Genomic DNA, 23,651 nt, shown 5'->3' with positions numbered 1-23,651 from the left:
CCGGGGACGTCTCCAAACGTGCCAGTTCTTCCTGTTTGTGCCAGAGACGTCTCTGGAACAAACCGGAGACGTCTCGGCTGTCCCTGATCTGTTTTCTTCATCTCAAAAATTCTTCAATAAATTCATAAAAATTATGGGAACTTGCCTAGACATTTCTTAACAATATTCTTAATTAAACACATGAAATCCTCAAGTAAATTGTTAAGATAAATGGAATTATACTCTAGTGTTTTGTATTCATCAAAATCCATTAGGGGGTCAACAAATCGCTTCAGTCAACAAGAATAGAATAAAAAGGCGAAGAATTTATGACCCGATAATCATCAGCTATTCACCAAACAGTAAAGCAATCTTATATTTCTTTAGACCTCGAAGAGATCCATTGCTCTATTTACCAATGCTTCTATCATAATATGTGAAATATAAGAGGCGGATAATGTAGAAATTTTGGTGATAGCTTCTATTATCTAATTACGTACTGTTATAATGGGGAGCAGGGATTGATAATTTTGAGTGGAATATAGAAGGAAAATCTGGAAATCAGGATACTGAATTCTTCTTTGGTGTATGATGATGCAAATTTGGGGCTTTCAGGGATTTTTTGTGTTGTGCTTAGCTTTCTGTGGTAGCCTGCATAAAATTCATGGTCATTGATATTTGATGCAGACCAGTCCAAAGGCTAAGGTTTGTCCTGTAAGATTGATTTATAATAACTGGAAAACACTTGTTACCTCACAATCTTTACATGGAAGGCCTGCAAAGAATATATTGTTGATCTGAGATGGTTTAGCACTTTTTACAGTACTGGTCTGCCAGAAGGTTAACAGGTTGTATCAAGGCAAAAAATCTATTTGCAAAAGACATAGGTGTTGTAAGTCTAAGTTTTATTGCCAATGTTCAGATCTGCACTAGTTACTTGGCAAACAAGTCAGCAAAGATCGTGTTTCAAGAGTACAAAGTTGCAAGTTCTTACACTTTAATAATTTTTACCTTAATGCAATGTGGTTAATTCCTCGATCTATTAAATGCTACTAATAAAATTGATCCAACGTGTTTTAGGCACATGTAGGGTTACCAACAGCCTGGCTGCAGTTTTGTCTTTTCTTCTTTCCTGAAGTTTGGATTTCTTCTACTCCCAACATGGTCATTATGCTTCTTATATACCACTTATTCTCAAAATTGTAAAAAAATCTGTCTCAGAAGAATATTTCAATCATATGACCGTGATACTTTCAGAATCTGATTTGCACTTGCAAATCACTTTTGCTGCTTGTTATTTCTGAAGCTTGGATCAAATCACATCAGGAATAATCTGCCGATCATTCTTCCAACTACATTCATTTATAGGGTTACACTTCTTACGCTATACACCAGCTAATTCTTAACCATACCATATGAAATTTACTGGCATAATCATTAAACTACTACAAGGCTAAATGAGACTCTACTTGGAGAAAAATTATCATCTAATATACATTTCATTTTAATGCCTTATATGCTTATCAATATTATCTTGTTCTCTTTATTGATTCTACTGATCCTGCCACCATTCTTAGAAGCATTTTTTCCTTTGTTGATTCTGGCAGTTCCTGTATCCTTCTTATGATGACTCATACAAGTTGGTAAGATTTTTGGTGGAGAGGCTATCTGGATCATCTGAAGGTAGAAGAGCCAGAGAAAATACAGCAACCAAATCTGCTTTGAGTAGTGGTGAAATTACTGGTGACATCCATAATGATACATTAGAGAAGCTTAAAGAAAAGGAGGACAAGGTGAGGGAGAGTCAAAGTAAAGATAATTTTCTTTGCGAAAGAAGATCTTGGGGGGAATCAAATAAAGGCATTGCAGAGCCAGCTGAGACGGTTGCTGAGGAGGTATACTCTGATGTGTTGCTTGACACTAATGCAGTTCCAGGGCAGTCAGGTGGGTCAGCTGAGACTGGAACACTCTATTCTGAGCGCATAGAATCCAGTGATATCAAGAGCCATTGCAGCAAGGAAGGTGTTGAAGATGCTCCTGAAAAATCTATGAACTCTGAGAAAGAATTATGTGTTGATGGAGAAGATATGACCCAAACAGACAAGTATATTGCTGAACTTGAACGAAAATTAGCTTCTCTGCAGGAGCAATTATCCAAGGTAAACCATATAAAAAAATTGATATCCTTCCTATTGATCAAGTAACTGCAATTCAACAACTGGTTATTTTATATGATTTCATGCCGCTTTTCTGATGTATTTATATTTTCTATGACTAGTCAATGCACAGCTATTAACTTGTATCATTAAACAAAAGTTTGTATGATATGGAAGATAACTGTTCATTGGATTCTTTAGAGTAAGAGGTGCAAGTAATTTCCAATGCTGAAGGGCGATCTTTCTTTTCATGTAAAGTTGTCTGACAAACCTCTTTCTTTTCATGTAAATTGTCTGACAAACCTCTTACTAACATTAGTGCGCATTGCCTGATTTCTTCTGACTTGTTGTTCCATTTATGAATATCTTTAGTTGTTAATCCAAAGACTCAGTTTTTATTTTTTTATTTTTCCACTGGTCTCTGAAATATAGCTGCTGGGCTAGCAATTTGTTCCATGATGCACTTCTTCTTGCTTGATGGCATACATCATTCAGGTTGCATGCTTTGGGCAAATATACATTCCAAACTTCTCATTGTTTGGTTTACATAAACCTAGATTGATATTTAGCATTGATTTTCTTTTGAAGGTTTGATGCTTTATGGTGCCTTTTGTCTTAATGAAGTATATCGTTTCTTTTAAATATAGAAAACATGCTGACTCTACTGGTTTCCTTGTCTTCTGTGTAATGCAGTTAAGGAATGAATCTGACAGCTTGAAAAATCAAGAAGATATGATGACGGAGGCAAAACAGGTGAAGGCCTTGGAAGTTCAGAGCCTTGAAAGTGAGCATGAGCTCCTAAAAGCAGTTATGGATATGGCATTAGATGAACAACATTCTGTTGGCTTCTATATTGAAATGCTAAATGGATGAGTAGAAGCAAAAAGGCAGAGTCTTATGAAATTGGAATCACAGTGGTAGGACATTGTGGTATATCTCTAGTTCATCTTTATTTATCTGTTCATTCATTCATTCATTTATTGTGCATTGAACAGATGTAGAAACATAATGTGTGAAAGCATTGTATAGTCGCTATTCTAATATGATGGAGCCTATTTCTTTCTGTCATTCTAACGTTAGCATGGTTTTGCATGTCTAAGATCAAGAACTATCATAAGATTTTTTAATGTATGTCATGGATTGAAGTTTCATTCGTTCCATACAATCTCTATAATATATCCCATGCTAATAGCTTATTTGCATATTTGTACATTCATGTTAACTTGTATCATTATGTATTGGCCTGTCTTGGTGCAAGCAACAGGAATTGAAAGAAATGAATACCGACTTACTCATTGATTTTAAACATGTGCCTGATTATACCGAATGATCCTTTTATTTGCAAGATGTTTCTTGGGACCCTCTATTACAATCAGCTTTTTCATCTCTTACCGTATTAACTACAGCTTCATATTTCTAGTTGGCTCCTTCAACACCTGACTTGTAAAGATGCTTTACTCAAACTATGTATTCTAGCTTTATTCTAGCAAATTGACCAATAGAAAAGTTCTAATAGAGAAAATGCACTTTGACTGATGATGAAAACTTATTACATGCACTAAAACTTATAGTAAACAATGTTTTAAATTTGGAGCATGTAAATTTGCTGCAAAAGTCTAGAACAGTTCTTGCAGAAGTTTTTCTTCTAATATAGGTTATTAGATATGACAAAAGAGTATGTAAATTTCAGTAATACACTGAATGAAGTAAGTACAAGTTACCATCTGTTGCAGGAATGATCTCAAGCAAACAGTGGAACAGAGACAGATGAGAGAGGAGCAGTCACTATATGCTGAGAAATCTTCACTGCAAGAAAAACTAATTAAATCGAAAGAAATTGAACAAGAAACAGATGCCACCGTATCTGACATTTGCAAAAGGTAATTTTTTTGATGGAGAGTTTTAAGATATTAAAAAAATTAAAGAATGCTCTGTCAGAATTGCTTATGATGAAATATGTGAAAGAATGGTTTAGATTATTTGTTGAAGTAGATAGTAAATGTAGCAAGCAAATCCAACATCTCATGTATTTTATTAGAAGATGAACTCATAGATGAGCTATTTGTTAGTTAAATCTGTAGAAATGTCATATACTACTGATTTATAAGATAATCTCAGTTCTTTTTTGAAATTTCAATTTACATGTTGCTGCTAGTTGATTATGTGAAGTTTGCTAAGATAATCTCATTTATTTGCCAGTGGATTGTGATTTTCTTTGCTATATCTGATTATCTTCTTGTTCTCAGAGAGGATGAACATGCTAAACTTCTTATGGAGCTTGAGAAACTGCCAAAGATCTCTTCTAGAAAATCCTACATCCAGCGCATAACTGAGATTACGAAGAATAGCTGGAAACAAGATGCTGACACTGAGCGAATAATAAAAGAGACTCGAGAGCTTCAGTTAGAGAGTAATTCCATACAAGAACGCCTTCATAGGACTTATGCCGTGGTTGAAGAAACTGTCTTCAGGTATGATGTTTTGGACCTTGCAGCTTTCACTTGGAAAAGTATATTTTCTTTTATTTCCCAATTAGAAGAAAATGATGTCAATGACTGTTCATGTAAGCTGAAGCCAACTATTATTTTCACAACAGTGACATCTTGCTTTTGGGTTTGACAAGGAGCAAAAGTACCCGGAGGAACGTTCAATTATACCATGTTTTTGGGCTTTTTGCATATATACCCTTAAAAATAAAGGTTATTACATATCTACCCTTAGAAAATAACTATTTCTATATAGAACCGTCCAATAATCCTGTTTTTGCAACAAAGCCCCTCCCATTAGATTTCTTTTTTGTGTGTGGTGTTAGGAAATAGTTGTTTTAAGTGTTAAATGACTATATTACCTCCTGCACTAATATCTTTGAATAGTTTTAGCATTCAATTTGTTGCATAAGAAGTTATATTTTTGCATAAATTTTTCAATGGTATTGATGCAAAATGGTGAAATAGGCATTTCACACTTAAAACAGTTATGTATTAATACCACCAGCCAAAAATCTAAGGGAAGGGACATTGGTGCAAAAACAGGATGAACTAAGAGGCACATATGAAAATAGAGATTTTTTCAAAGGTAAATGTGAGATAACCCATATAGATAGGGGTATATTTGCAAAAAAATTGGGAAAAAGCATTAGTTTTTATTGTTATTATCATGACTCCATAAAATGTCATATGCTGCATCAAATCCATATAATCATGATTTCTAGTCAAGCAGACTCTGTTCATCTACTTGAGATTAGCTTCATGAACCACATATTCTATTCATGATGATTTCTAGTTTACCATCGGGTAACAGCCATGACGTTCATGCAAAACAATGCCCTTGTCCTGTTATTAATGAGCTTGGTTTGCCTTACCGGGTTCTTTGACAAGGAGCAAAAGTACTATGGAGGAACATTCAACCGTACTACATTTTAGGATTTTTGCATATATACCCTTAAAAATATTCATATTTACCCTTAGAAAATAACTATTTCTATATATAGCCATCCAATAATCCTGTTTTTGCAACAAAGCTCCTCCCATTAGATTTCTTTTTTGTGTATGGTGTTAATAAATGGTTGTTTTAAGTGTTAAATGACTATATTACCCTCTTGCACTAATACCTTGAATAGTTTTAGCATTCAATTTGTTTCTTAAGAAGTTATATTTTTGCATAAATCTTTAATGGTATTGATGCAACATGTTGAAATAGGCATTTCACACTTAAAACAGTTATGTATTAATACCACCAGCCAAAAATCTAAGGGAAAGGAACATTGATGCAAAAACATACGAACATAGAGATTTTCTCTAAGGTAAATGTGCGATAGCCGATATTTATTGGGGCATATATGCAAAAATACATTTTCTTTGGAAAAAAAAACATTAGCTTTTATTGTTATTATCATGACCCATAAAATGTCAGATGCTACATCAAATCCATATAATCATGATTTCTAGTCAAGCAGACTCTGTTCATCTACTTGAGATCAGCTTCATGAACCACATATTCTATCTATGATGATTTGTAGTTTACTACCGAGTAACAACTGACATTCATGCAAAACAATGCCCTTGTCCTGTTATAAATGAATTTGGTTTGCCTTGCCTGCACTGAAAAATAAAGGTTCTTTGCCGTAACTTTTTATGCTACCGATACATTACACAGTTTGGTGCTCTTTTTTGAAAAAAAAAGAAGAATGAAATATTAAATTAGCCTTTATCTGCTTACAGCAAAGCATCTTCTGCTGACCAATAACTTCGTATGCAGGAATGCAAAAGATGACCCAGTAAGGCTGCAGGTATATAGGCTTTTAACGAGCATCCACGATAGTTTTGAACAGATTTCAGACAAGCTTCTTGCCGCTGACAGAGCTCGAAGAGAAGCCACCGAGCAAGAGGCCAAACTTACGGCCATTTCTTCCCGTAGTTTAGACATCAGCAAACTCCAAGCAGATCTTGATTCGATTAGGAAGGAAAATGAGTTTCTAGAGCAGCAGCTCTGCCATGAATAATCTGTAAAGTCTTGCATTAAATTTATCTTCTTTTTTTTTTTTTGATCCAGCATTTCTTAGATAATTATTTAGCAAAATTGCTATTTGAAAACAGCAATGGCTCTTCCTTCTCTTGAAGAAAAATGCTATAGCTCACCCACTACTGATCACCACTTGGTTCACTGGGGAATGTGGAGGTCAGTGATTGGCCAAGCATAGGCATGGGCCCGACTAACACTACTCACCCCACCATGTTTGGCACCAATCCCCAACAGCCACATCCAGGGTGAACCGAGCAGCGATCATCAGCCGGTGATCGACGGCAGTACTCCTCGAATTTTCTTCTGTTGTAGCTGTTGGTAGCAGAAACAATTGTACTTATAACTTTGTGAGAACCACCAGTAAGTTTCATTGAGTTAATGAGTTCTCTTAACTCTCTGCAGACTCTTAACTCTCTGCAGACTGTGGATGCCAGCTAAGAAACTTGTGCACATCCTTGCAACAACAGTAGTTACATTAGCAGCATTCAGTTCGACTTTTACCGATGGCTTGGCATTCAATTTACAAGGGAGCTACCATACCTCTTGGAGGTGTCTATGTGGCTGCAGCAGTATATACATATCTATATATTTCAGGATGTTTACATCTGTTGTGTGGTTGGTTGTGCATATGATTTTAAGACTGGTTTAAAGGTATGAAATTATCCATTCTGTCAGGTTCCAGTAGAAATGTTTGTGTTATACCAGATGATGTGGAATGACTGGTTGTGATGGAGTGATTCCCTCTGGCCATCAGCCATTTTAGAGCAAATGGTGTCCTGCAGCTGTGTGTGAAGTGGTTGGCCTAGCTAAAACCGCCAGGAGAGTGTTCGATGCGGACAGAAATGGCCGTGTTGGGCACCCTGACCGGTTTTACTCATGCCCTCCCCACCCAGCTACCCTTCTGAGCTCTGGCTCAGCTACCCTTCTGAGCTCTGGCTCGAGTCCCACGTGTGAGTACGTCACACCTGGCACCACCTCAGTTACTAGTGGTCCAAGAACGGTCATATACCTCATGTCCAAGCAGTGGCTGAAGCCACATTTTAATCGTCGCCGCAGCGACTCGAACTTGGGACTATGAGGTTAGAATCTTCGCCCAGTATCACTAGGCTACCATCTTGGTGGCAACTAAATACCTTTTTAGCACTTTTGCAAAACAATAAACTAAACTTGGACAAGCATGCTTTTCTAAAGCCATTCTACTGGGAAAAATTCAAGAGTTTCTTCCTCTCTCTCTCTCTCTCTCTCTTAATGGCATTGTGATTGTTTGCAGGTTTCTAAATGACAAGCTTTTCTCCGCAGGGGTGAGGGTGTGTTTTTGTTTATGTAGAATTCACTCTCGCGGAGCAAATTCAAGATTTTAATCATTCCTTGCTCCAAAACCTGTCTATGCATGTGTCTGTGTAAAGGTTTTCTTACAGCCGCTTACTTTGACAGCGTCTGTACTTAATGAAGTCACTCCAGTGGGGAAAATTTGAGGGTCTTAACTCTGCCTGTGTGCTTGTGCATGTGTGTAGTTTGAGTGTATTTCCATGTGACATCATGGTCTGTTGATTTTTCTAATAACAATTCATTAGCTTTTTTAAGTAAAATTTTATTCAAAGAGAAATATTCCTGCATATCAATGTTGAGTATTATGAAAATCATATCTAGCTGTTTAACCAACTATGCACATTTGTCTTTTAACTGTATCTTAATTCCTTAACAAATTGTATTCCATCAAACTGATTCAGTCTGTTAATGAGTTCCGTTGAATCTAAATGGGCATTTGATGGCCACCTATGCTAGCATGTGTTTGTATTCATGGTCGTGCATGTATATGTCTGAGGGTGGGTGTGGTGTGTATTCATTTCTGATGTCATTGCATGCACTCACAAAGCTTAACCAAATCTCTCATATACTTCAAGACACCAGGAAGGGCCTGAACACTTTCCATGCTGATAAGACCACCTCATGCCAGCATGGGAAATTCCAGCTGAACAGTTGAATTGGGGTGGAAAGTGCACGCTAAGGCAGTGCAACTAGAAGGATGTCTCGGATACAAGTTGAAAAGAACACAGGACAAGGATAAGGAACTACTCGTTGGCAATGCAAGAAATAAACTTAAGAGAAATTGTCCCGGAGTCATAGACTTGGGATTAGAATATAAATTGGAAGTAGGATCCATATGAATAGTAATGCAAAAATATGCTTGGAATCACGGCAGGTTAAGACACATGTAGGTGCTACATGACCCGGATCAGCGTATAACATTGAGCATACCAATTCAACAAAGAAATCTATACATGATCAGAAAAAGAGGAACACACAATTTGATATGGAAAAAGAAAAGAGGTCTATCCTCCTATTACTTTTTTTGAGCATAAATGATATAATTTTTCTCATCATGCCAGGTCTAATTTGCTTGGTAATTATATATAGATGTGTGCCTAACAAATCTGGCCTCTTAAGAAGTTCACAATGCAATGCTGAATGGATTACAAGCCACCACATAGGCATACAGAGAACCAAGGTCCGAACTCTTATAATGAAAACCATTTAATGTCATTACAATTTAAGGCTACTGATATAAAACCATATGCAACTATTGGTAAATATCTATGTATTTATGTGCATTTATGCATACTGCCGTAGTTACATATATATAGCATCAACAGTTTTTTCCCATTTTTATCAACAGGGCATTTATGATCTGATGGTTAGGATTAAGGCTGCAAATGGATCGAGTTGACCCATGACCCGACCCGCTTAGACCCAACCCGACCCGTTTTGGAGGACTCGTGGGGCCGGGTCGAGTCCTAAAATTGGACTTGTTCCATTTTCCGGGTTGGGTCTGGGTTTACTAAATTCAGACCTGACCCGACCCAAATCTGTAAAATTATATGAGCCCGCGGTCTGTAGCTCGTGAGGATGCAAACACAAGTTTTGAAGCCATAGATAGATTGACCCGAATTTTTTCGGTTGGGTCCGAGTTATACATGGATCCGACCCGACCCGAATGACCCGTTGGATCAAAATTGTAGTGGTAGACCTGACCCGACCTGATCCGTTCTTCTATCGGATCGGGTTTAGGTCCAAAATTAGGACCCGACTAAAAAACCTGGTTGGGTCGGGTTGGGGTCACTCATGATCCGACCCAACCCGACCCATTTGCACCCCTAGTCACAATCTAGGCTATTGTGGTTAGGAACTCTGAAACGAGAGTATAAGATCCATCTATCTCATCTAACACACCATTTGTGCACAAACGCAGGCACATGATTGTAGGGTTGTGTAGGTCATATAAGAAGCATAATTTCATAAGAGGGTATGTTAGAAAACTAGAATCCAAGGTCTATATACAAACTCAAACACAGCAGAATCCTCGTCTGCTTAGAACAGAAACACATGGGCAAGAACAGCATGCACACACACAAGCATGCAAACATGCAAGTACACAAACACAAGATGAAAGCATGCATGTATACACATGCATGTACTTATGTATGTCAATAGATAATACAAAATAAACTTCAATTCAGCAGCAATATGACATAAATGGCTTTGCTATAAATACCCATAACCATTTATTTGTATAATCATATTGCAAGTGGATCTAAATGTTAACACAATTTCTGTATGAAATGTACCTCCATCTTTAGAACTGTTAAAAATACTGCTTTTTGTTAAGGAATCTGTTGGTTTTTCCACTGTGCTTGAGAGTTCTGAATTACTTTTCCCCTGCAGAAGATAACAAGATCATAAGCTTAGAGTACAAACAATGTTGAATTTGAACTGAATGCAGACATAAATATAAGTCTCGAAAAAATTTGATCAATCTCCAGACTTGTTTATGCAAGATAATAAGCATTATCACTTAAAAACACTACATAATGACAACTGTCGGCCAAAGCTTAAAAGATACTTATATAATCACTCACCAATGCATAGTCATATAGGAACTTATAAGAAACAACTATTGGCCCACCATGAATCCCATCTATAATTAGGGAACAGGGACACCAGATGCGCAATAAAAGGTGCCACAGAACTACAACTAACTTTTCTAAAGCTCTACTGCAGTACATTTTTGAGACATGATTCAACTTTTATATTCAAATCCCGCTGCCCTAGGGGAACAACAGAATGTTATAATATTATTAACAACAATATATAGCTTTTAATTAATTATAAAAAAAATCATGAAACATAACTTTTGCAAGCAGGCATTTCCAGGGCTTGAATTGCTAATAATACTTTGCTTCATAGCATAACTGAGACTAATTAATACACCTCAAGTAACTTAAACAGTAAGCTTGATTGTCAACATGATATGCATGAAATGACTATCCTATCAGATCAGAAACCTTCTAATACGCAAGACACCAGTTAGGCCCCAAGTGACACATTTGAACTCTCGTTTACAAAATCCTTAATCTTATTAAAACTTTTGAACCTTACATTAAAAGAAAAAGGCAAGAAATCTTGTGTACACTAAAAGACTTCAAAAAAATATTAAGTGAAACATTAACAAATGATAAATCACGTATATCTTCTTTGGTCTTCCGAATACTGTGCCATACATAGATTTGAACACCCTGACTGCAGCAAAACAACCATCATTAACACTCAACTCATGATCAGTACAGCGTAACGCGTTTCAAAGAGGTTTGGGATATACCAGTAAACAAATAACAAATTCATTATGACTCAATTTTGTTAATTAGAGATAGATGACATTATATATGAATAAACTGGAGCTGGATGTTAATGTTGCGCAATATTTGCATGCTAAGTGAAATAGAAAAAATCATAAGGCCAACAATGATATATGGGATATATATGCATCAAAACGTAAGGCAGACAAGAAGGTGCCACCACAGAGTCACAGTGATTGGACAAACATAAGGTAACACTATTTGTAGGGAATATAAAGTAACATTATTTTATACATAGCTTAACTGATGCTCGACTGATGTGATCAGATTTTTGAAACTTCAAGTTACTGGAATTAATTTTATTTTTCAGCTAAGTTTTTAGTCATCATTTTTCGGTTTTAGCAGGTCTACTGGTTAGAACTTAGAACATCTAATATCAATATCAAGCGCCATATCAATATGCTATATGGCATGAAAAATAACCATGGCTCGTGGGGCATAATTCAGAATTTCAAAATAAAGTAGGGCTTTTAGTTAAGTGTTTTGACTTATTTACTATTTAGGAATCCGTATATGATTAGGAAAAGAGACTGATAGAACATATGAAATGGGGGATTCATAGCCAGCTGTGGAGGAGACTTTTTACCGAAGTCAGCTTATATGAGATATTTTATTTAAAAAGAGGACCACGGGGCTCCCTGTTTTCCTCTTTTCCTTTTGTTCTTACATTCTTCTCTTACTCTCTCCTCTCTTCTACTCTCTTCCAGTCTGGTTTCTATCTTTTATGTGCTCAAGCATCCCCGCAAAACAGCGGAATCTTGTTGTTTAACAGATCTGGGGTCCAAGCTGACTAATAATAGCTGCTGATAGTAGACTTTGAAAATGCACAGAATTTAGATTTGCCTTCAAATCTGAATTTAAAATTCGAGCAGTTTATTGACTAGCAATCCCTCATAATCCTTGGGGTTACATCTTTAAAAGAGCAAATGTCTACCAAATTTACTGTGTGCATTCATGTGCAGAAAATATTAAAAAGTGAGAAAACACTTATGGCCAAAGGCATATGTCATAGGGTCTTAAAAGATGATGATGTATGCCAGCATGGAAGATCAGCCTTGATAGGCATGCATGAGAATACAAAAGGATAACAAGCCTAACACAGAATTCACTGGAGAATGCTCGCAAATTCTTTCAGATTTCTTTCAATCAAGAAGTCAACAATTCATGTAATGTCATATAAGTATATAACAATTAAAGGCAAAAAATAAAAACTAATACTACCAGCTTCATAAAGAAAAGGATTTACAATCAGCAAGATAATAGAAATTTTAAGAATTTTTCTTTTAACTAGGTCTATCACTCCATTTTTGAAAGCCAATTCCAACATTTAAAATGTTCCCCCAATAAAATTTATATAAATTTTGCATATTTAGGACAAAAGAATGAAAACTACAAATGAAGCAATCAATAAAGCCAAAATATACCTTTAAATTATCATCTGGTAACTTGCATGGATTGGAAGATGCCTGGCCAAAGTCCTCATCTTCATCATCCTGTATACATCGGACATAATTTTGTGAACCCTGCAAAAGGTACTTCGTTATTAGCACCTCATGCACCAATCTTAATGCAAAACTTTTTGAAAGTAATAGATTACAGTGACAAAAAAGAAATAAAAGGAATACTCAAATACTAACAGGAAAAGCAATTGATTTGATCAGTTCTTCATCTGCTTTATCTAACTCTTCTGCAATTTTTTGCTCCTGACAAAGCATAGAAAGTTCATGAGAAGACTTAAGAACAAAAAACATTGATTTATACATGAATGTACAACAATTGTTATATAAGCTACACCATCCACATCAAACACTAATCAAGAACACTGCATCAATTGCCAAAGATTTGCTACAAAAATGATAACCTCATTCTTTATCCAGAACCTAACAAAAATTTCACTGATATAAAGCAACATTTCCAGGTAGCAGTCTTGATATGTAGAAAAAAATCTCTGAGTTGATCCTCAAATCTGACTTAAATACTTACAAGTTATGACGAGGCTTGTAGGTTAAGGTTAATAATACTTCTAGAGCCCGCCTTCAAATATCTTGCGTTTACATTGTTTTCTCCTTTTTACCCATAATCTTCACCAATTTTATTTTTAAATTATTTTCTAAATTAATTATTGATGGCCGGTAAGTTGCATGCTCAAAAGAAGTTCACATACTTATCATGAATATATTTAAACCCTCAATATGGAAAATGATTGAAGAAAACTATTTCCCTTTCCCACTTGGTCTACTCTTTTTTTGGGGGAAAACCCTTCTCACTCTTCTAACATACCTGTTGCTGGGGGTCCAAACCGAGAACGATTGGCACAGCGGTGTGAACGGGGTTCCCTTGGAATTACTTCGGTTGCGCTCCACCTTCCGCCGGAAAACCTGCAAGCAAGCCTCGCACCACCACCGGGGTGGTGGGGGCCCTCCGACGATCAAGTTAGGGGAGATCGAAGGAGAAGAAGAGGTAGCAGGTAAGATAATACTCTGGAAAATCTTGCTTACCCTCCCCCTTCCCCCCCCCAGCCGCATATATATCAGGCTGGGAGGTTTTTCTGGGGATTGGTCATCGTGTGGCACGATGGGGTTGCCACTGACATGGTCGTTACAGGGCGTCGTGGGGCAGCGCTGGGTACGGCCATGGCAGGGCGTAGTGGAGCTCCGCTTTGTACGGCTGTTACAGGAGATCGTGGGGCAGCGCCGGATACGGCCGTTGCAGGGAGTAGTGGAGCAGGGGGCCGCGGCGTGCCTCAGGGGAACAGTCTGTTGTTGTCAAGAGATTGCCGACTTGGGGTCGGATTGCTGGATCAAGGGGCACCCGACTCGGGGTCGGGCTGCGGAGCCGAAGATATCCGACCCGAGGTCGGATTGCTGGATCAAGGGGCAGCCGACCCGGGGTCGGGCTGCGGAGCCGAAGATATCCGACCCGAGGTCGGATTGCTGGACCAAGGGGCACCCGACTCGGGGTCGGGCTGCGGAGCCGAAGATATCCGACCCGAGGTCGGATTGCTGGACCAAGGGGCAGCCGACTCGGGGTCGGGCTGCGGAGCCGAAGATATCCGACCCGAGGTCGGATTGCTGGACCAAGGGGCAGCCGACTCGGGGTTGGGCTGCGGAGCCGAAGATATCCGACCCGAGGTCGGATTGCTGGATCAAGGGGCAGCCGTAGTCTTCCTGGGCGCGCGTGCCGGTCACGTGGGGCATGGTGGCTAAGTTCCCCCGTAACAGTAGCCCCCCACTTCCGAGCCTGGAACCAGGAGGGGAACGGGCGAAGGGAGTGACGCTTCGAGATTGCCGCCATCCCTCGGAAAGGCGCGCGCGCTCCGAGCTCCCCACCTTCTTTATGGCGTATGGCGGTTGTCGCTGATCTGGCGGTCTGCGGATTTCGGCGGACATCCTTCCTTAATGGCGTCGATTCGCCTTTGGGGCACGAACGATCCTTCGGCAGCCAGGCGTCCTCTGGCGTCACCGAGGCGTCACCCGCCTTTCCGCCTATTTAACCGGGGGCCCTCCCCCGTCCGCCTTTCTTTTCACAGGCATCCTCGAGTTTCTCCCTCGTGCTGCTGTCGTTGCCGTCGGACTGTTCGTTCGCTCCTCCTTTGACGCTCTCGGAGCCGTTCTCCCTTCCCTTCGCGGACGTGCTCGCCGTTCCAGACCCAGGGGTTCCTCCAAGCTGACTCTCTGTACTTTTCTTTGTTCTTTTCTTTGTATGTTGGCGTTTTGCCATGTTGTATGGGTCTCGGCCCTGATGCAACGAAAGTTAATGCAAACAAAGTGTTTCTTCATTTCACTTTCGTCCTTCCTCTTTTTAACTCTTAGTAGCGTCTCGCCGACTCCTGACTCTTGAAGTTCCTCCGGCGCCTCGCCGACTCCTGACTCTTGAAGGTTCTCAGGAAATTCTTCCGCTGGTCGGCCAAGGCTAGCGCAAGCCGAGGCGACCGGTCGGGGCTTCAGGCTAGTCTGCTTCCGGGATGATCATCGGGTTAGCCTGGCATCCGAGGGCCGAGCCTCGGGGAATTCCGCTCGTTGGTCGGCCAAGGCTGGCGCAAGCCGAGGCGACCGGTCGAGGCTTCAGGCTAGTCTGCTCCCGGGATGATCATCGGGTTAGCCTGGCATCCGAGGGCCGAGCCTCGGAGAATTCCGCTCATTGGTCGGCCAAGGCTGGCGCAAGCCGAGGCGACCGGTCGGGGCTTCAGGCTAGTCTGCTCCCGGGATGATCATCGGGTTAGCCTGGCATCCGAGGGCCGTGCCTCGGGGAATTCCGCTCGTTGGTCGACCAAGGCTGGCGCAAGCCGAGGCGACCGGTCGGGGCTTCAGGCTAGTCTGCTCCCGGGATGATCATCGGGTTAGCCTGGCATCCGAGGGCCGAGTCTCGGAGAATTCCGCTCGTTGGTCGCGCGCCTATCACTTGCCGCTCGACGGAGTTTCTCCGTGGCCAGCTGCGACCGTGTTTCTCCTCCTCTCGAAGTGTCACCTGGGGAACACCAGAAGGCCATTAAATGCTAATTGAGGCGTTACCTGGAAAATCGGACCGGCCAGTTGCTGCTTGCGAGGAGTGCCAGTTAAGCGGCCACGATACGCGCGTTCTTCGAGGCGGATGCGGCCTGGGCGCATACGAAGATACGGAGGCCGCGGGATACACGCCGCCCGGAGTGTCCTGCACGAAGAATACAATTAAGGAGAACGACGCTTAGGAGATCGTGGGGGGATAAGCCTCGAGAGCCGGAACGGCTCCGGATTCGATGTGCCCGCATTTATTGGAGCCACCCGTATCGGAACGACCGGGGGGCCACAGTTTGGCTATAAATATAAGCGTAGGTGCGGTGGAGCCTGCCAAGTCGCCGAGCTTGATCTTCGTCTTCAGGGAGGATCCCTTCGGCGAGGTAAGCGACGAGCGGGTCCATCCAAGACGGCTCCGGATCAATCGCCATCACCGCTCCAGCCTCGCCGATGCTCGGGGCATCCAGGTTCTCCAGGTAGATTGCCCTCGACAAGTTGTGCGCCTCTGCGCCCACCAAGCGGGACAACCTGTCGGCCCTGGCATTTTCGCTTCTGGGGACCTGCTGGAGGTCGATGCTGCCGAGGTCGGGAATGAGTGCTTGCACCTTCCGGACGTAGTTCTGCATGGTCGGGATCCGGGCCTCGAACTCCCCACGGACCTGCCCGACCACCAGCTGGGAGTCGGTGAAAACCTTCAATCGCCGGATGCCGAGCTCCCCGGTGAGTTTGAGTCCCGCGACTAGGGCCTCGTACTCCGCCTCGTTGTTGGTCACTGGAAATCCAAACCTCAAGGCATACTCGGCTATCACTCCATCAGGACTGGTAAGGACCAGCTCGGCTCCTCCACCCTCGGGGTTCGACGACCCATCGATGTGAAGCGTCCAGATCAGGAGGTCGAGGCTGGGCGTTTCCGACGGTCTAGGCTCCGCCTCCTGCACCGTGCACTCAGCGAGGAAGTCCACGAGCACCTGGGCCTTGATGGCGGGTCGAGGCTGGTAGCGGATGTCGAGCTCACCGAGTTCTACTGCCCACTTTACCAGCCGTCCCGCATTCTCGGGGTTGCTGAGGATCTGTCGTAACGGTTGATCAGTTAAGAGGGTGACAGAATGGGCCTGGAAATAGGGACGGAGCCTCCTGGTCGCAGTCAGCAGCGCGAAGGCGATCCTTTCAGCCTTCGTATACCGCGTCTCGGCGTCCCGTAGGACCCGGCTGATGTAGTACACAGGCTTCTGGAGCTTTGCCTCTTCCCGAACCAGCACCGCACTGACCGCGGTTGGGGAGACCGCCAGATAGAGGTAGAGCATCTCCCCTTCCTGCGGCTTGGATAGCAGGGGAGGAGACGCCAGGTATTCCTTGAGCTGGTCGAACGCTGCTTGACATTCGGCCGTCCAGAGGAAGTCTTTCGGGCGTTTTAACACCTTGAAGAATGGTTGGCAGCGTTCGGCCGATTTTGCCACAAATCGTCCGAGCGCGGCGACCCTTCCAGCGAGCTCCTGAACCTCCTTCACTTTGGTCGGAGGGGACATACTTTGGATAGCCTTGATTTTGTCCGAGTTGGCTTCGATACCCCGCTGATTGACAATGAAACCGAGGAACCTCCCGGCCGAAGCGCCGAAGGCGCACTTCGCTGGGTTCAGCTTCATGCGAAACTTCCGCAAGGTGGTGAAAGTCTCCTCCAGATCCACGATGTGCTGGTCTGCCTGGCGGCTCTTCACCAGCATATCGTCCACGTACACCTCCATGTTCCGGCCGATTTGCTCTTTGAAGATTTTGTTGACAAGGCGCTGGTAAGTGGCGCCAGCGTTCTTCAGACCGAAGGGCATTACCTTGTAGCAGTACAGCCCCCGGTCTGTTATAAAGGCAGTTTTCTCCTCGTCCTGTGGGGCCATCATTATCTGGTTGTAACCGGAGAAGGCGTCCATGAAAGACAGCAGCTGATATCCGGAAGTCGCGTCGACCAGTTGGTCTATCCGCGGAAGCGGGAAGCTATCCTTAGGGCACGCCTTGTTCAGGTCGGTATAGTCGACGCACATCCTCCACTTCCCGCTCGCCTTCCGGACCAGTACAACATTTGCCAGCCGCTCGGGGTAACTCACCTCCCTTATGAATCCTGCCTCCAAGAGTTTGTCTACCTCCTGGTCGACCACCCGGATCCGATCCGGGGCACAGTGTCTCTTCTTCTGCTTCACTGGCCGGTGGGTCGGGTCGACGTTGAGGGCGTGAGAAATGACCTCCGGGTCGATCCCAGGTACATCAGCCGCCGACCAGGCAAATACATCGGCATTGGCTCGGAGGAATTCCACCAATCGGGCCCGAGCTCCCGGGTCGAGATTGGCGCCGACCCGGACCACCCGGTCTCGGCGGCCTTCCTCGAGGGGAACTTCGACCACACCCTCGGCCGGCTCCCCCTGCCGCAAGGCCACCTCGTCTCTGGCATCAAGGGACTCGACGCTTAGAGCTTCTGCGGGCTTCTTCCCTTTGAGGGTCGCTAGGAAACATTGCCGTGCGGTCGGTTGGTCGCCTCGGACCTCCCCGATCCCGACTGCCGTGGGGAACCGCATGAGCAAGTGGTACGTAGAGACCATCGCGCGAAGGGCGTTCAGTCCGGGTCGTCCGAGGATAGCGTTGTAGGCCGAGGGAACATGGACGACCAAGAACCCGAGTCGCACCGTGGCTTCTGCGGGTGCGACGCCCGCAGTCACAGGCAGCTCAACGACACCTTCCGCCGGGACAGCGTCACCGGTGAATCCTATGAGGGGGGTGGATATTTTGTGCAACAATTGTCTGGACAAGCCCATCTTTTGGAAGGCTATCAGCTGAGCTTCCACTATCCACAAGAACACGCCTTACATCATAGTTTGCCATAGTGAGGGAGATTACCATGGCGTCATCGTGGGGGGTCTGAACCCCCTTTACATCCTCATCACAAAAGGTGATTACATTGCCGACCCTCTGCCTCTTTGCGACGGCCGCACCTGACGTCTCCGTCGAGCCCCCTGCGTTCCTCACGGGCCGGGGGCAGCCCCCAGTGATAGTGTGGATCACGCCCGCAACGGGTCGATTCTGCTCTCGAGGCTCCGGAGGAGCCGGGTCGGCCGGACGCGGGTCTGCGGGGGGACGTCGGTCGCTCACATATCGACCGAGACGCCCCCGACGGATGAGAGCCTCGATCTCGTCCCGAAGCTGGAAGCAGTCCTCTGTGTCGTGGCCGTGGTCTCGGTGGTACTCACAGTACGCCCGGGAGGGCCTCTTCCCAGGTATCCTCCGCATCTGTCTCGGGGCCGGGAGGTCCTCCCGCCCCTTGATCTCCATAAGGATCTGGGCCCGGGGAGTCAGGAGAGGGGTGTACCGGTTGAAACGTCGGGGCGGAGAACGAGGGCGTGGGGCGCCGTGGTTCTTCGCCGGCGACGGGCTTCTGCGCCGACGCTGGGGCGTCGGGCTCCTCCTCTGGCGTGCCTCTTTCCGCCTTTTCTTCCCAAGCTTTGGAGGGATCTCGACGGCCTCCTTGCTCCGGTGGGCGGCCGACTCCTCGGCGTCCGCATACTGGTTCGCCCGGGACAACAGCTCTGGGAAGCTCCGCGGCAGGCGTTTGTCCAGGGAGAAGGTGAGTCTGCCCTTCCGGAAGCCACGCTTCAGGGCTGAAAGAGCTACCTCCTGACTCAGGTTCCGGACCTCCAGCGTAGCCCTGTTGAAGCGGGTAAGATAATCCCGCAGGCTTTCTCCCTCGTTTTGCCGGACATCAAAGAGGGAGTCGGAGACCAGTCGCCGCCGGCTACTGACGGCGAAATGAGTGATGAAGAGGCGGGTGAACTGGTCGAAGGACCGGATTGAGTCAGCCTCCAGCCCGGCGAACCACGCCCTCGCCGGGCCACGGAGGGTTGCCAGGAAAGCCTTGCAGAGAAGGGGATCTGATGCTCCGTGGAGGAGCATAAGGGTCCTGAAACTCTCGACGTGATCCCGCGGGTCCGCCGCCCCGTCATAGGGCTCGATCGCCGGCATTTTGAACCCCGGCGGATTCGGGGTCCGCAGGATCCTCGAGGCAAGCGCCGGCTGGGAGGAGATCTCTAAGTCGGCGAAGGAATCTTTAGAATGGCCCTTCAGGACCTGGAGTTGTCGGTGGAGATCGTCCACCCGCCGGTCCAGGGAGCGCGACCGGTGGGTGGGAGACAAGGAGCGGCGAGAGGGGGACCGACTGGAGCGCGGGTTCCTCGAGGACTGGGGGGTCTGGAAACGCGCCCGGGCCCGCCTCTCGTACCCCGCGCAGCTCCGGTGGGAAGGTCCCGGCAGAATGGAGCGTGCTCGAGAATCCTCCTCGCGCCGGCGTTCCTCCCCATGGGAGAGGAAGGAGCGCGGGTTGAGGAGGACAGGCGAACGCTCAGGCAGCGGCGGCTCCTGAGCCCGCTGCGGCGCCCGGGACATCGCACCCCGCAGATTCTGCACCGCCTCTGCGAGGGTGCGAACCTGCTGGGTTAGCTGGTCGAACTGGGCGGCTTCGACCGTCTGAATGGGCGGTGGGGCGGTGGAGTGTTGCTGAGAGTGTGTTGGAGATGCAGCGGCCTCCCGGCCAGAGGCGCGAGAGGCCCCGCGACCGGAAGCATTGGAAGCTCCACGACCACCTCGCCGTGCGATTACGATCGCTCTGAGATCCGGTGCCCTTCCTCTAGCGCCAACTGTTGCTGGGGGTCCAAACCGAGAACGATTGGCACAGCGGTGTGAACGGGGTTCCCTTGGAATTACTTCGATTGCGCTCCACCTTCCGCCGGAAAACCTGCAAGCAAGCCTCGCACCACCACCGGGGTGGTGGGGGCCCTCCGACGATCAAGTTAGGGAAGATCGAAGGAGAAGAAGAGGTAGCAGGTAAGATAATACTCTGAAAAATCTTGCTTACCCTCCCCCTTCCCCCCCCAGCCGCATATATATCAGGCTGGGGGGTTTTTCTGGGGATTGGTCATCGTGTGGCACGATGGGGTTGCCACTGACATGGTCGTTACAGGGCGTCGTGGGGCAGCGCTGGGTACGGCCATGGCAGGGCGTAGTGGAGCTCCGCTTTGTACGGCTGTTACAGGGGATCGTGGGGCAGCGCCGGATACGGCCGTTGCAGGGAGTAGTGGAGCAGGGGGCCGCGGCGTGCCTCAGGGGAACAGTCTGTTGTTGTCAAGAGATTGCCGACTTGGGGTCGGATTGCTGGATCAAGGGGCACCCGACTCGGGGTCGGGCTGCGGAGCCGAAGATATCCGACCCGAGGTCGGATTGCTGGATCAAGGGGCAGCCGACCCGGGGTCGGGCTGCGGAGCCGAAGATATCCGACCCGAGGTCGGATTGCTGAACCAAGGGGCACCCGACTCGGGGTCGGGCTGCGGAGCCGAAGATATCCGACCCGAGGTCGGATTGCTGGACCAAGGGGCAGCCGACTCGGGGTCGGGCTGCGGAGCCGAAGATATCCGACCCGAGGTCGGATTGCTGGACCAAGGGGCAGCCGACTCGGGGTTGGGCTGCGGAGCCGAAGATATCCGACCCGAGGTCGGATTGCTGGATCAAGGGGCAGCCGTAGTCTTTCTGGGCGCGCGTGCCGGTCACGTGGGGCATGGTGGCTAAGTTCCCCCGTAACAATACCTAATAAAGGTCTTACTATTATCACACTTTATTAGTAATGTATAATGAGTTATACACTTTCTGTATCTCCTCTTTAGTTTTTTCCATTCTTAAAAAAATTTCAAATACGCATGCCATTCACATATGATAATCTTATCAAAACCCAAACTCCCTATTTTGTGACCTTTATATCTTTCTTCCCTTAAAATATAACACTAATTAAGATCAGCCCAAACTAATGTTACACCAAGGTCACTAGTCAAGTATCGGATACCTAAAATCATTGTACTACAAGTTGTCAAGACAGGTCACTGTAAAAACCTTCCTTCGGATATGATCTTGATAATATTTAAACAGAGCATGGTCTACCATACCACCCAGTACTGTATGGCACGTCCTGTACAGGTGGAAACCGATACGAAACTCAAGTTGGGGTCGGTACAGATTTTGTACCATTCCATACCGACCCATATGAACTGTATTGAAACTTAATCATTTAACAACATAACCATCCCTCCTCAAGCGTATTCTAGAAGAAAGAGAAAACGTCGTATAGAGAATAAAGGCAATAGGGGCCATGCTCATGGTACTGTTGTTAATGCTTCACTGAAATGACCACATACTCAATCATTCTTTAGGAATGAAAAGTTCACAAGGGGGAGTGAGAAAGGAAAGTAACCAAAATCTTACCTTGTCGTAGGCTGAACGCTTTAGAGTCTCTAGCATCATATCGACACTCACAGTTGCATGTCTTGACTGGAGAACAGCAAAAAAGAATCTGTCAGCATGATAATAGTACAGAATCACAAACTATCCTGAACCCCTGGTCGTATTGATGTCACCAGTAACTATAAAAGTCTGAGGAAATTTGGGGATAGAGTCCAATTTATACCTCCATAGACCTCATTTCTTCTAGTGCTGCAAGTATGTCCATATCTCTCTTTGAATCCACTGCTCTGTTTTCCAGTGACTTCATCGCATCCCCCATCTCTTCAGCAGCTCTTTTCTTCTTCTCTTTTTCTACTGCCTGATGAAAGCACAACATAAGATATTGGAATTGAAACCACAATTCTATTGCAAAAATATCAAAGATCAAGAATACCCCAGAACATGTACTAGTCAAACCCAGCAATATAACATGCTACGGAGCATTATGTAAATCACTCACTTCGTCCTCTTCCCGCCAAGGCTCAAAATTTCGGGATGCTCCGGATTCAACAACATAGTCCGAATTCTGAGGATCTGTTTTGAATGCAATTTCAGCCGAGCATCTGGTGCATTTGAAGTAGAACCGAAAAATCTGAATTCCCAGATACGTCTGCAGGATGCCAATCAAAATTCCAAACATCAATCTCAGTTCCTCATCAAATGCGCAATCAAATTTAACTTTTCAACCAAACATTAACCAAATAAAGAATTCCTGAAATTTAATACCATCGATAATGTTAATCTGAAGATAATTTATGACCTTCAGGTTACCTTGTACCTCAAAATCTATGAAATTACAATATCAGAGTATAGGGATCTCGACCCAGCTAAGATAAATCTCAAATTCCAGGTAAACTTTAAATATAATTTTACCCTTTCTACAGCATATCAAACAAACTAAAGGAATCTCACCAATCAAACAGATAAAATAATGCAAATACGATAGGGGACCATGAATAGATAACTCAAACTGCGTGGAAAACTCGGCGAAATCTAAACCTTCAATTAACAGGTTACAACAAAAAAAAAGAAAGAAATCAACTGAAAAAGAATAGAAGGAAACGAACAACGATGGAACGAAGCTGCGGGAAAGAGACGAATCGATCAAGAACAAAAAGAAGAAGAAGAAGAGGAGGAAGGGAAACACATGAGAAGGGATAGAAGGGGATTACATCTCCGATGACATCTTCTTTGCGGGAATTGAACTTGGTGCCCTTGTAGATGTAGGTGCCACAGGTGTTGCAGCGGATGCTCATGTGAAGCATCATACGAACCTTGATCTGTTGGTTCTTAGGCTGCCGCCGCCGTGGGATCTTCGCCGGATCAAAGTCCGGCGGGTAGTATTTGTTCAACACCTTGCGCTCTCCCATCCTCTCCTTCTCCCCCTCTCTCCCTCCGCCGGATCAACGCCGGAACCCTAATTCCAGGAATAGCTTTCGGAAAACCCACGAGTTTTGATCCGAGCAAGGCCGAGAAGGGAGGAAAGGCTGGGTTCTGGGTCGGTGGTT

At 45.0% G+C, this 23,651-nt stretch overlaps 1 protein-coding gene and 1 pseudogene across 2 annotated transcripts in view; one reads left to right on the top strand and one right to left on the bottom strand.

Moving 5' to 3' along the window:
• The window catches only part of LOC148714599 (uncharacterized), a 20,328-nt pseudogene extending 11,295 nt beyond the window's left edge, over window positions 1–9,033 (top strand). Inside the window, exons 2-6 of the transcript XR_016399168.1 lie at window positions 1,587–2,138; window positions 2,829–3,052; window positions 3,869–4,015; window positions 4,382–4,606; window positions 6,393–9,033. The product of XR_016399168.1 is annotated as an uncharacterized LOC148714599 (transcript). The remainder of the gene's footprint in view (window positions 1–1,586; window positions 2,139–2,828; window positions 3,053–3,868; window positions 4,016–4,381; window positions 4,607–6,392) is intronic.
• On the bottom strand, window positions 6,178–23,651 carry LOC103711358 (uncharacterized). The gene is made up of 8 exons (XM_089928797.1): window positions 23,316–23,651; window positions 22,604–22,753; window positions 22,328–22,462; window positions 22,126–22,191; window positions 12,988–13,053; window positions 12,775–12,873; window positions 10,283–10,373; window positions 6,178–6,579 (listed from the first exon to the last, which is right to left on the bottom strand). Exons 1-8 carry the CDS (start codon window positions 23,511–23,513, stop codon window positions 6,560–6,562), a joined length of 825 nt encoding a protein of 274 aa, XP_089784923.1. The 5' UTR covers window positions 23,514–23,651; the 3' UTR covers window positions 6,178–6,559.

This window comes from Phoenix dactylifera, chromosome 2 (assembly GCF_051530095.1).
Source record: "Phoenix dactylifera cultivar Ajwa chromosome 2, Ajwa_hap1_PhDact_Kaust_v1.1, whole genome shotgun sequence".
In the NCBI taxonomy this organism is placed as follows: domain Eukaryota; kingdom Viridiplantae; phylum Streptophyta; class Magnoliopsida; order Arecales; family Arecaceae; genus Phoenix; species Phoenix dactylifera.
The sequence above is the reverse complement of the archived record's forward strand: the minus strand, read 5'-3'. Positions and strand labels throughout refer to the sequence as shown.

Bases quoted from the DNA above. Each gene is read 5' to 3' on its own strand.
- LOC103711358 (XM_089928797.1), bottom strand. From the start codon at position 23,513: ATGGGAGAGCGCAAGGTGTTGAACAAATACTACCCGCCGGACTTTGAT. The intron at 22,463-22,603 runs GTGAGTGATTTA...TGCTTTCATCAG, and splicing joins CTTGGCGGGAAGAGGACGAA to GCAGTAGAAAAAGAGAAGAA. The intron at 22,192-22,327 runs GTATAAATTGGA...GCTGTTCTCCAG, and splicing joins AAGAAATGAGGTCTATGGAG to TCAAGACATGCAACTGTGAG.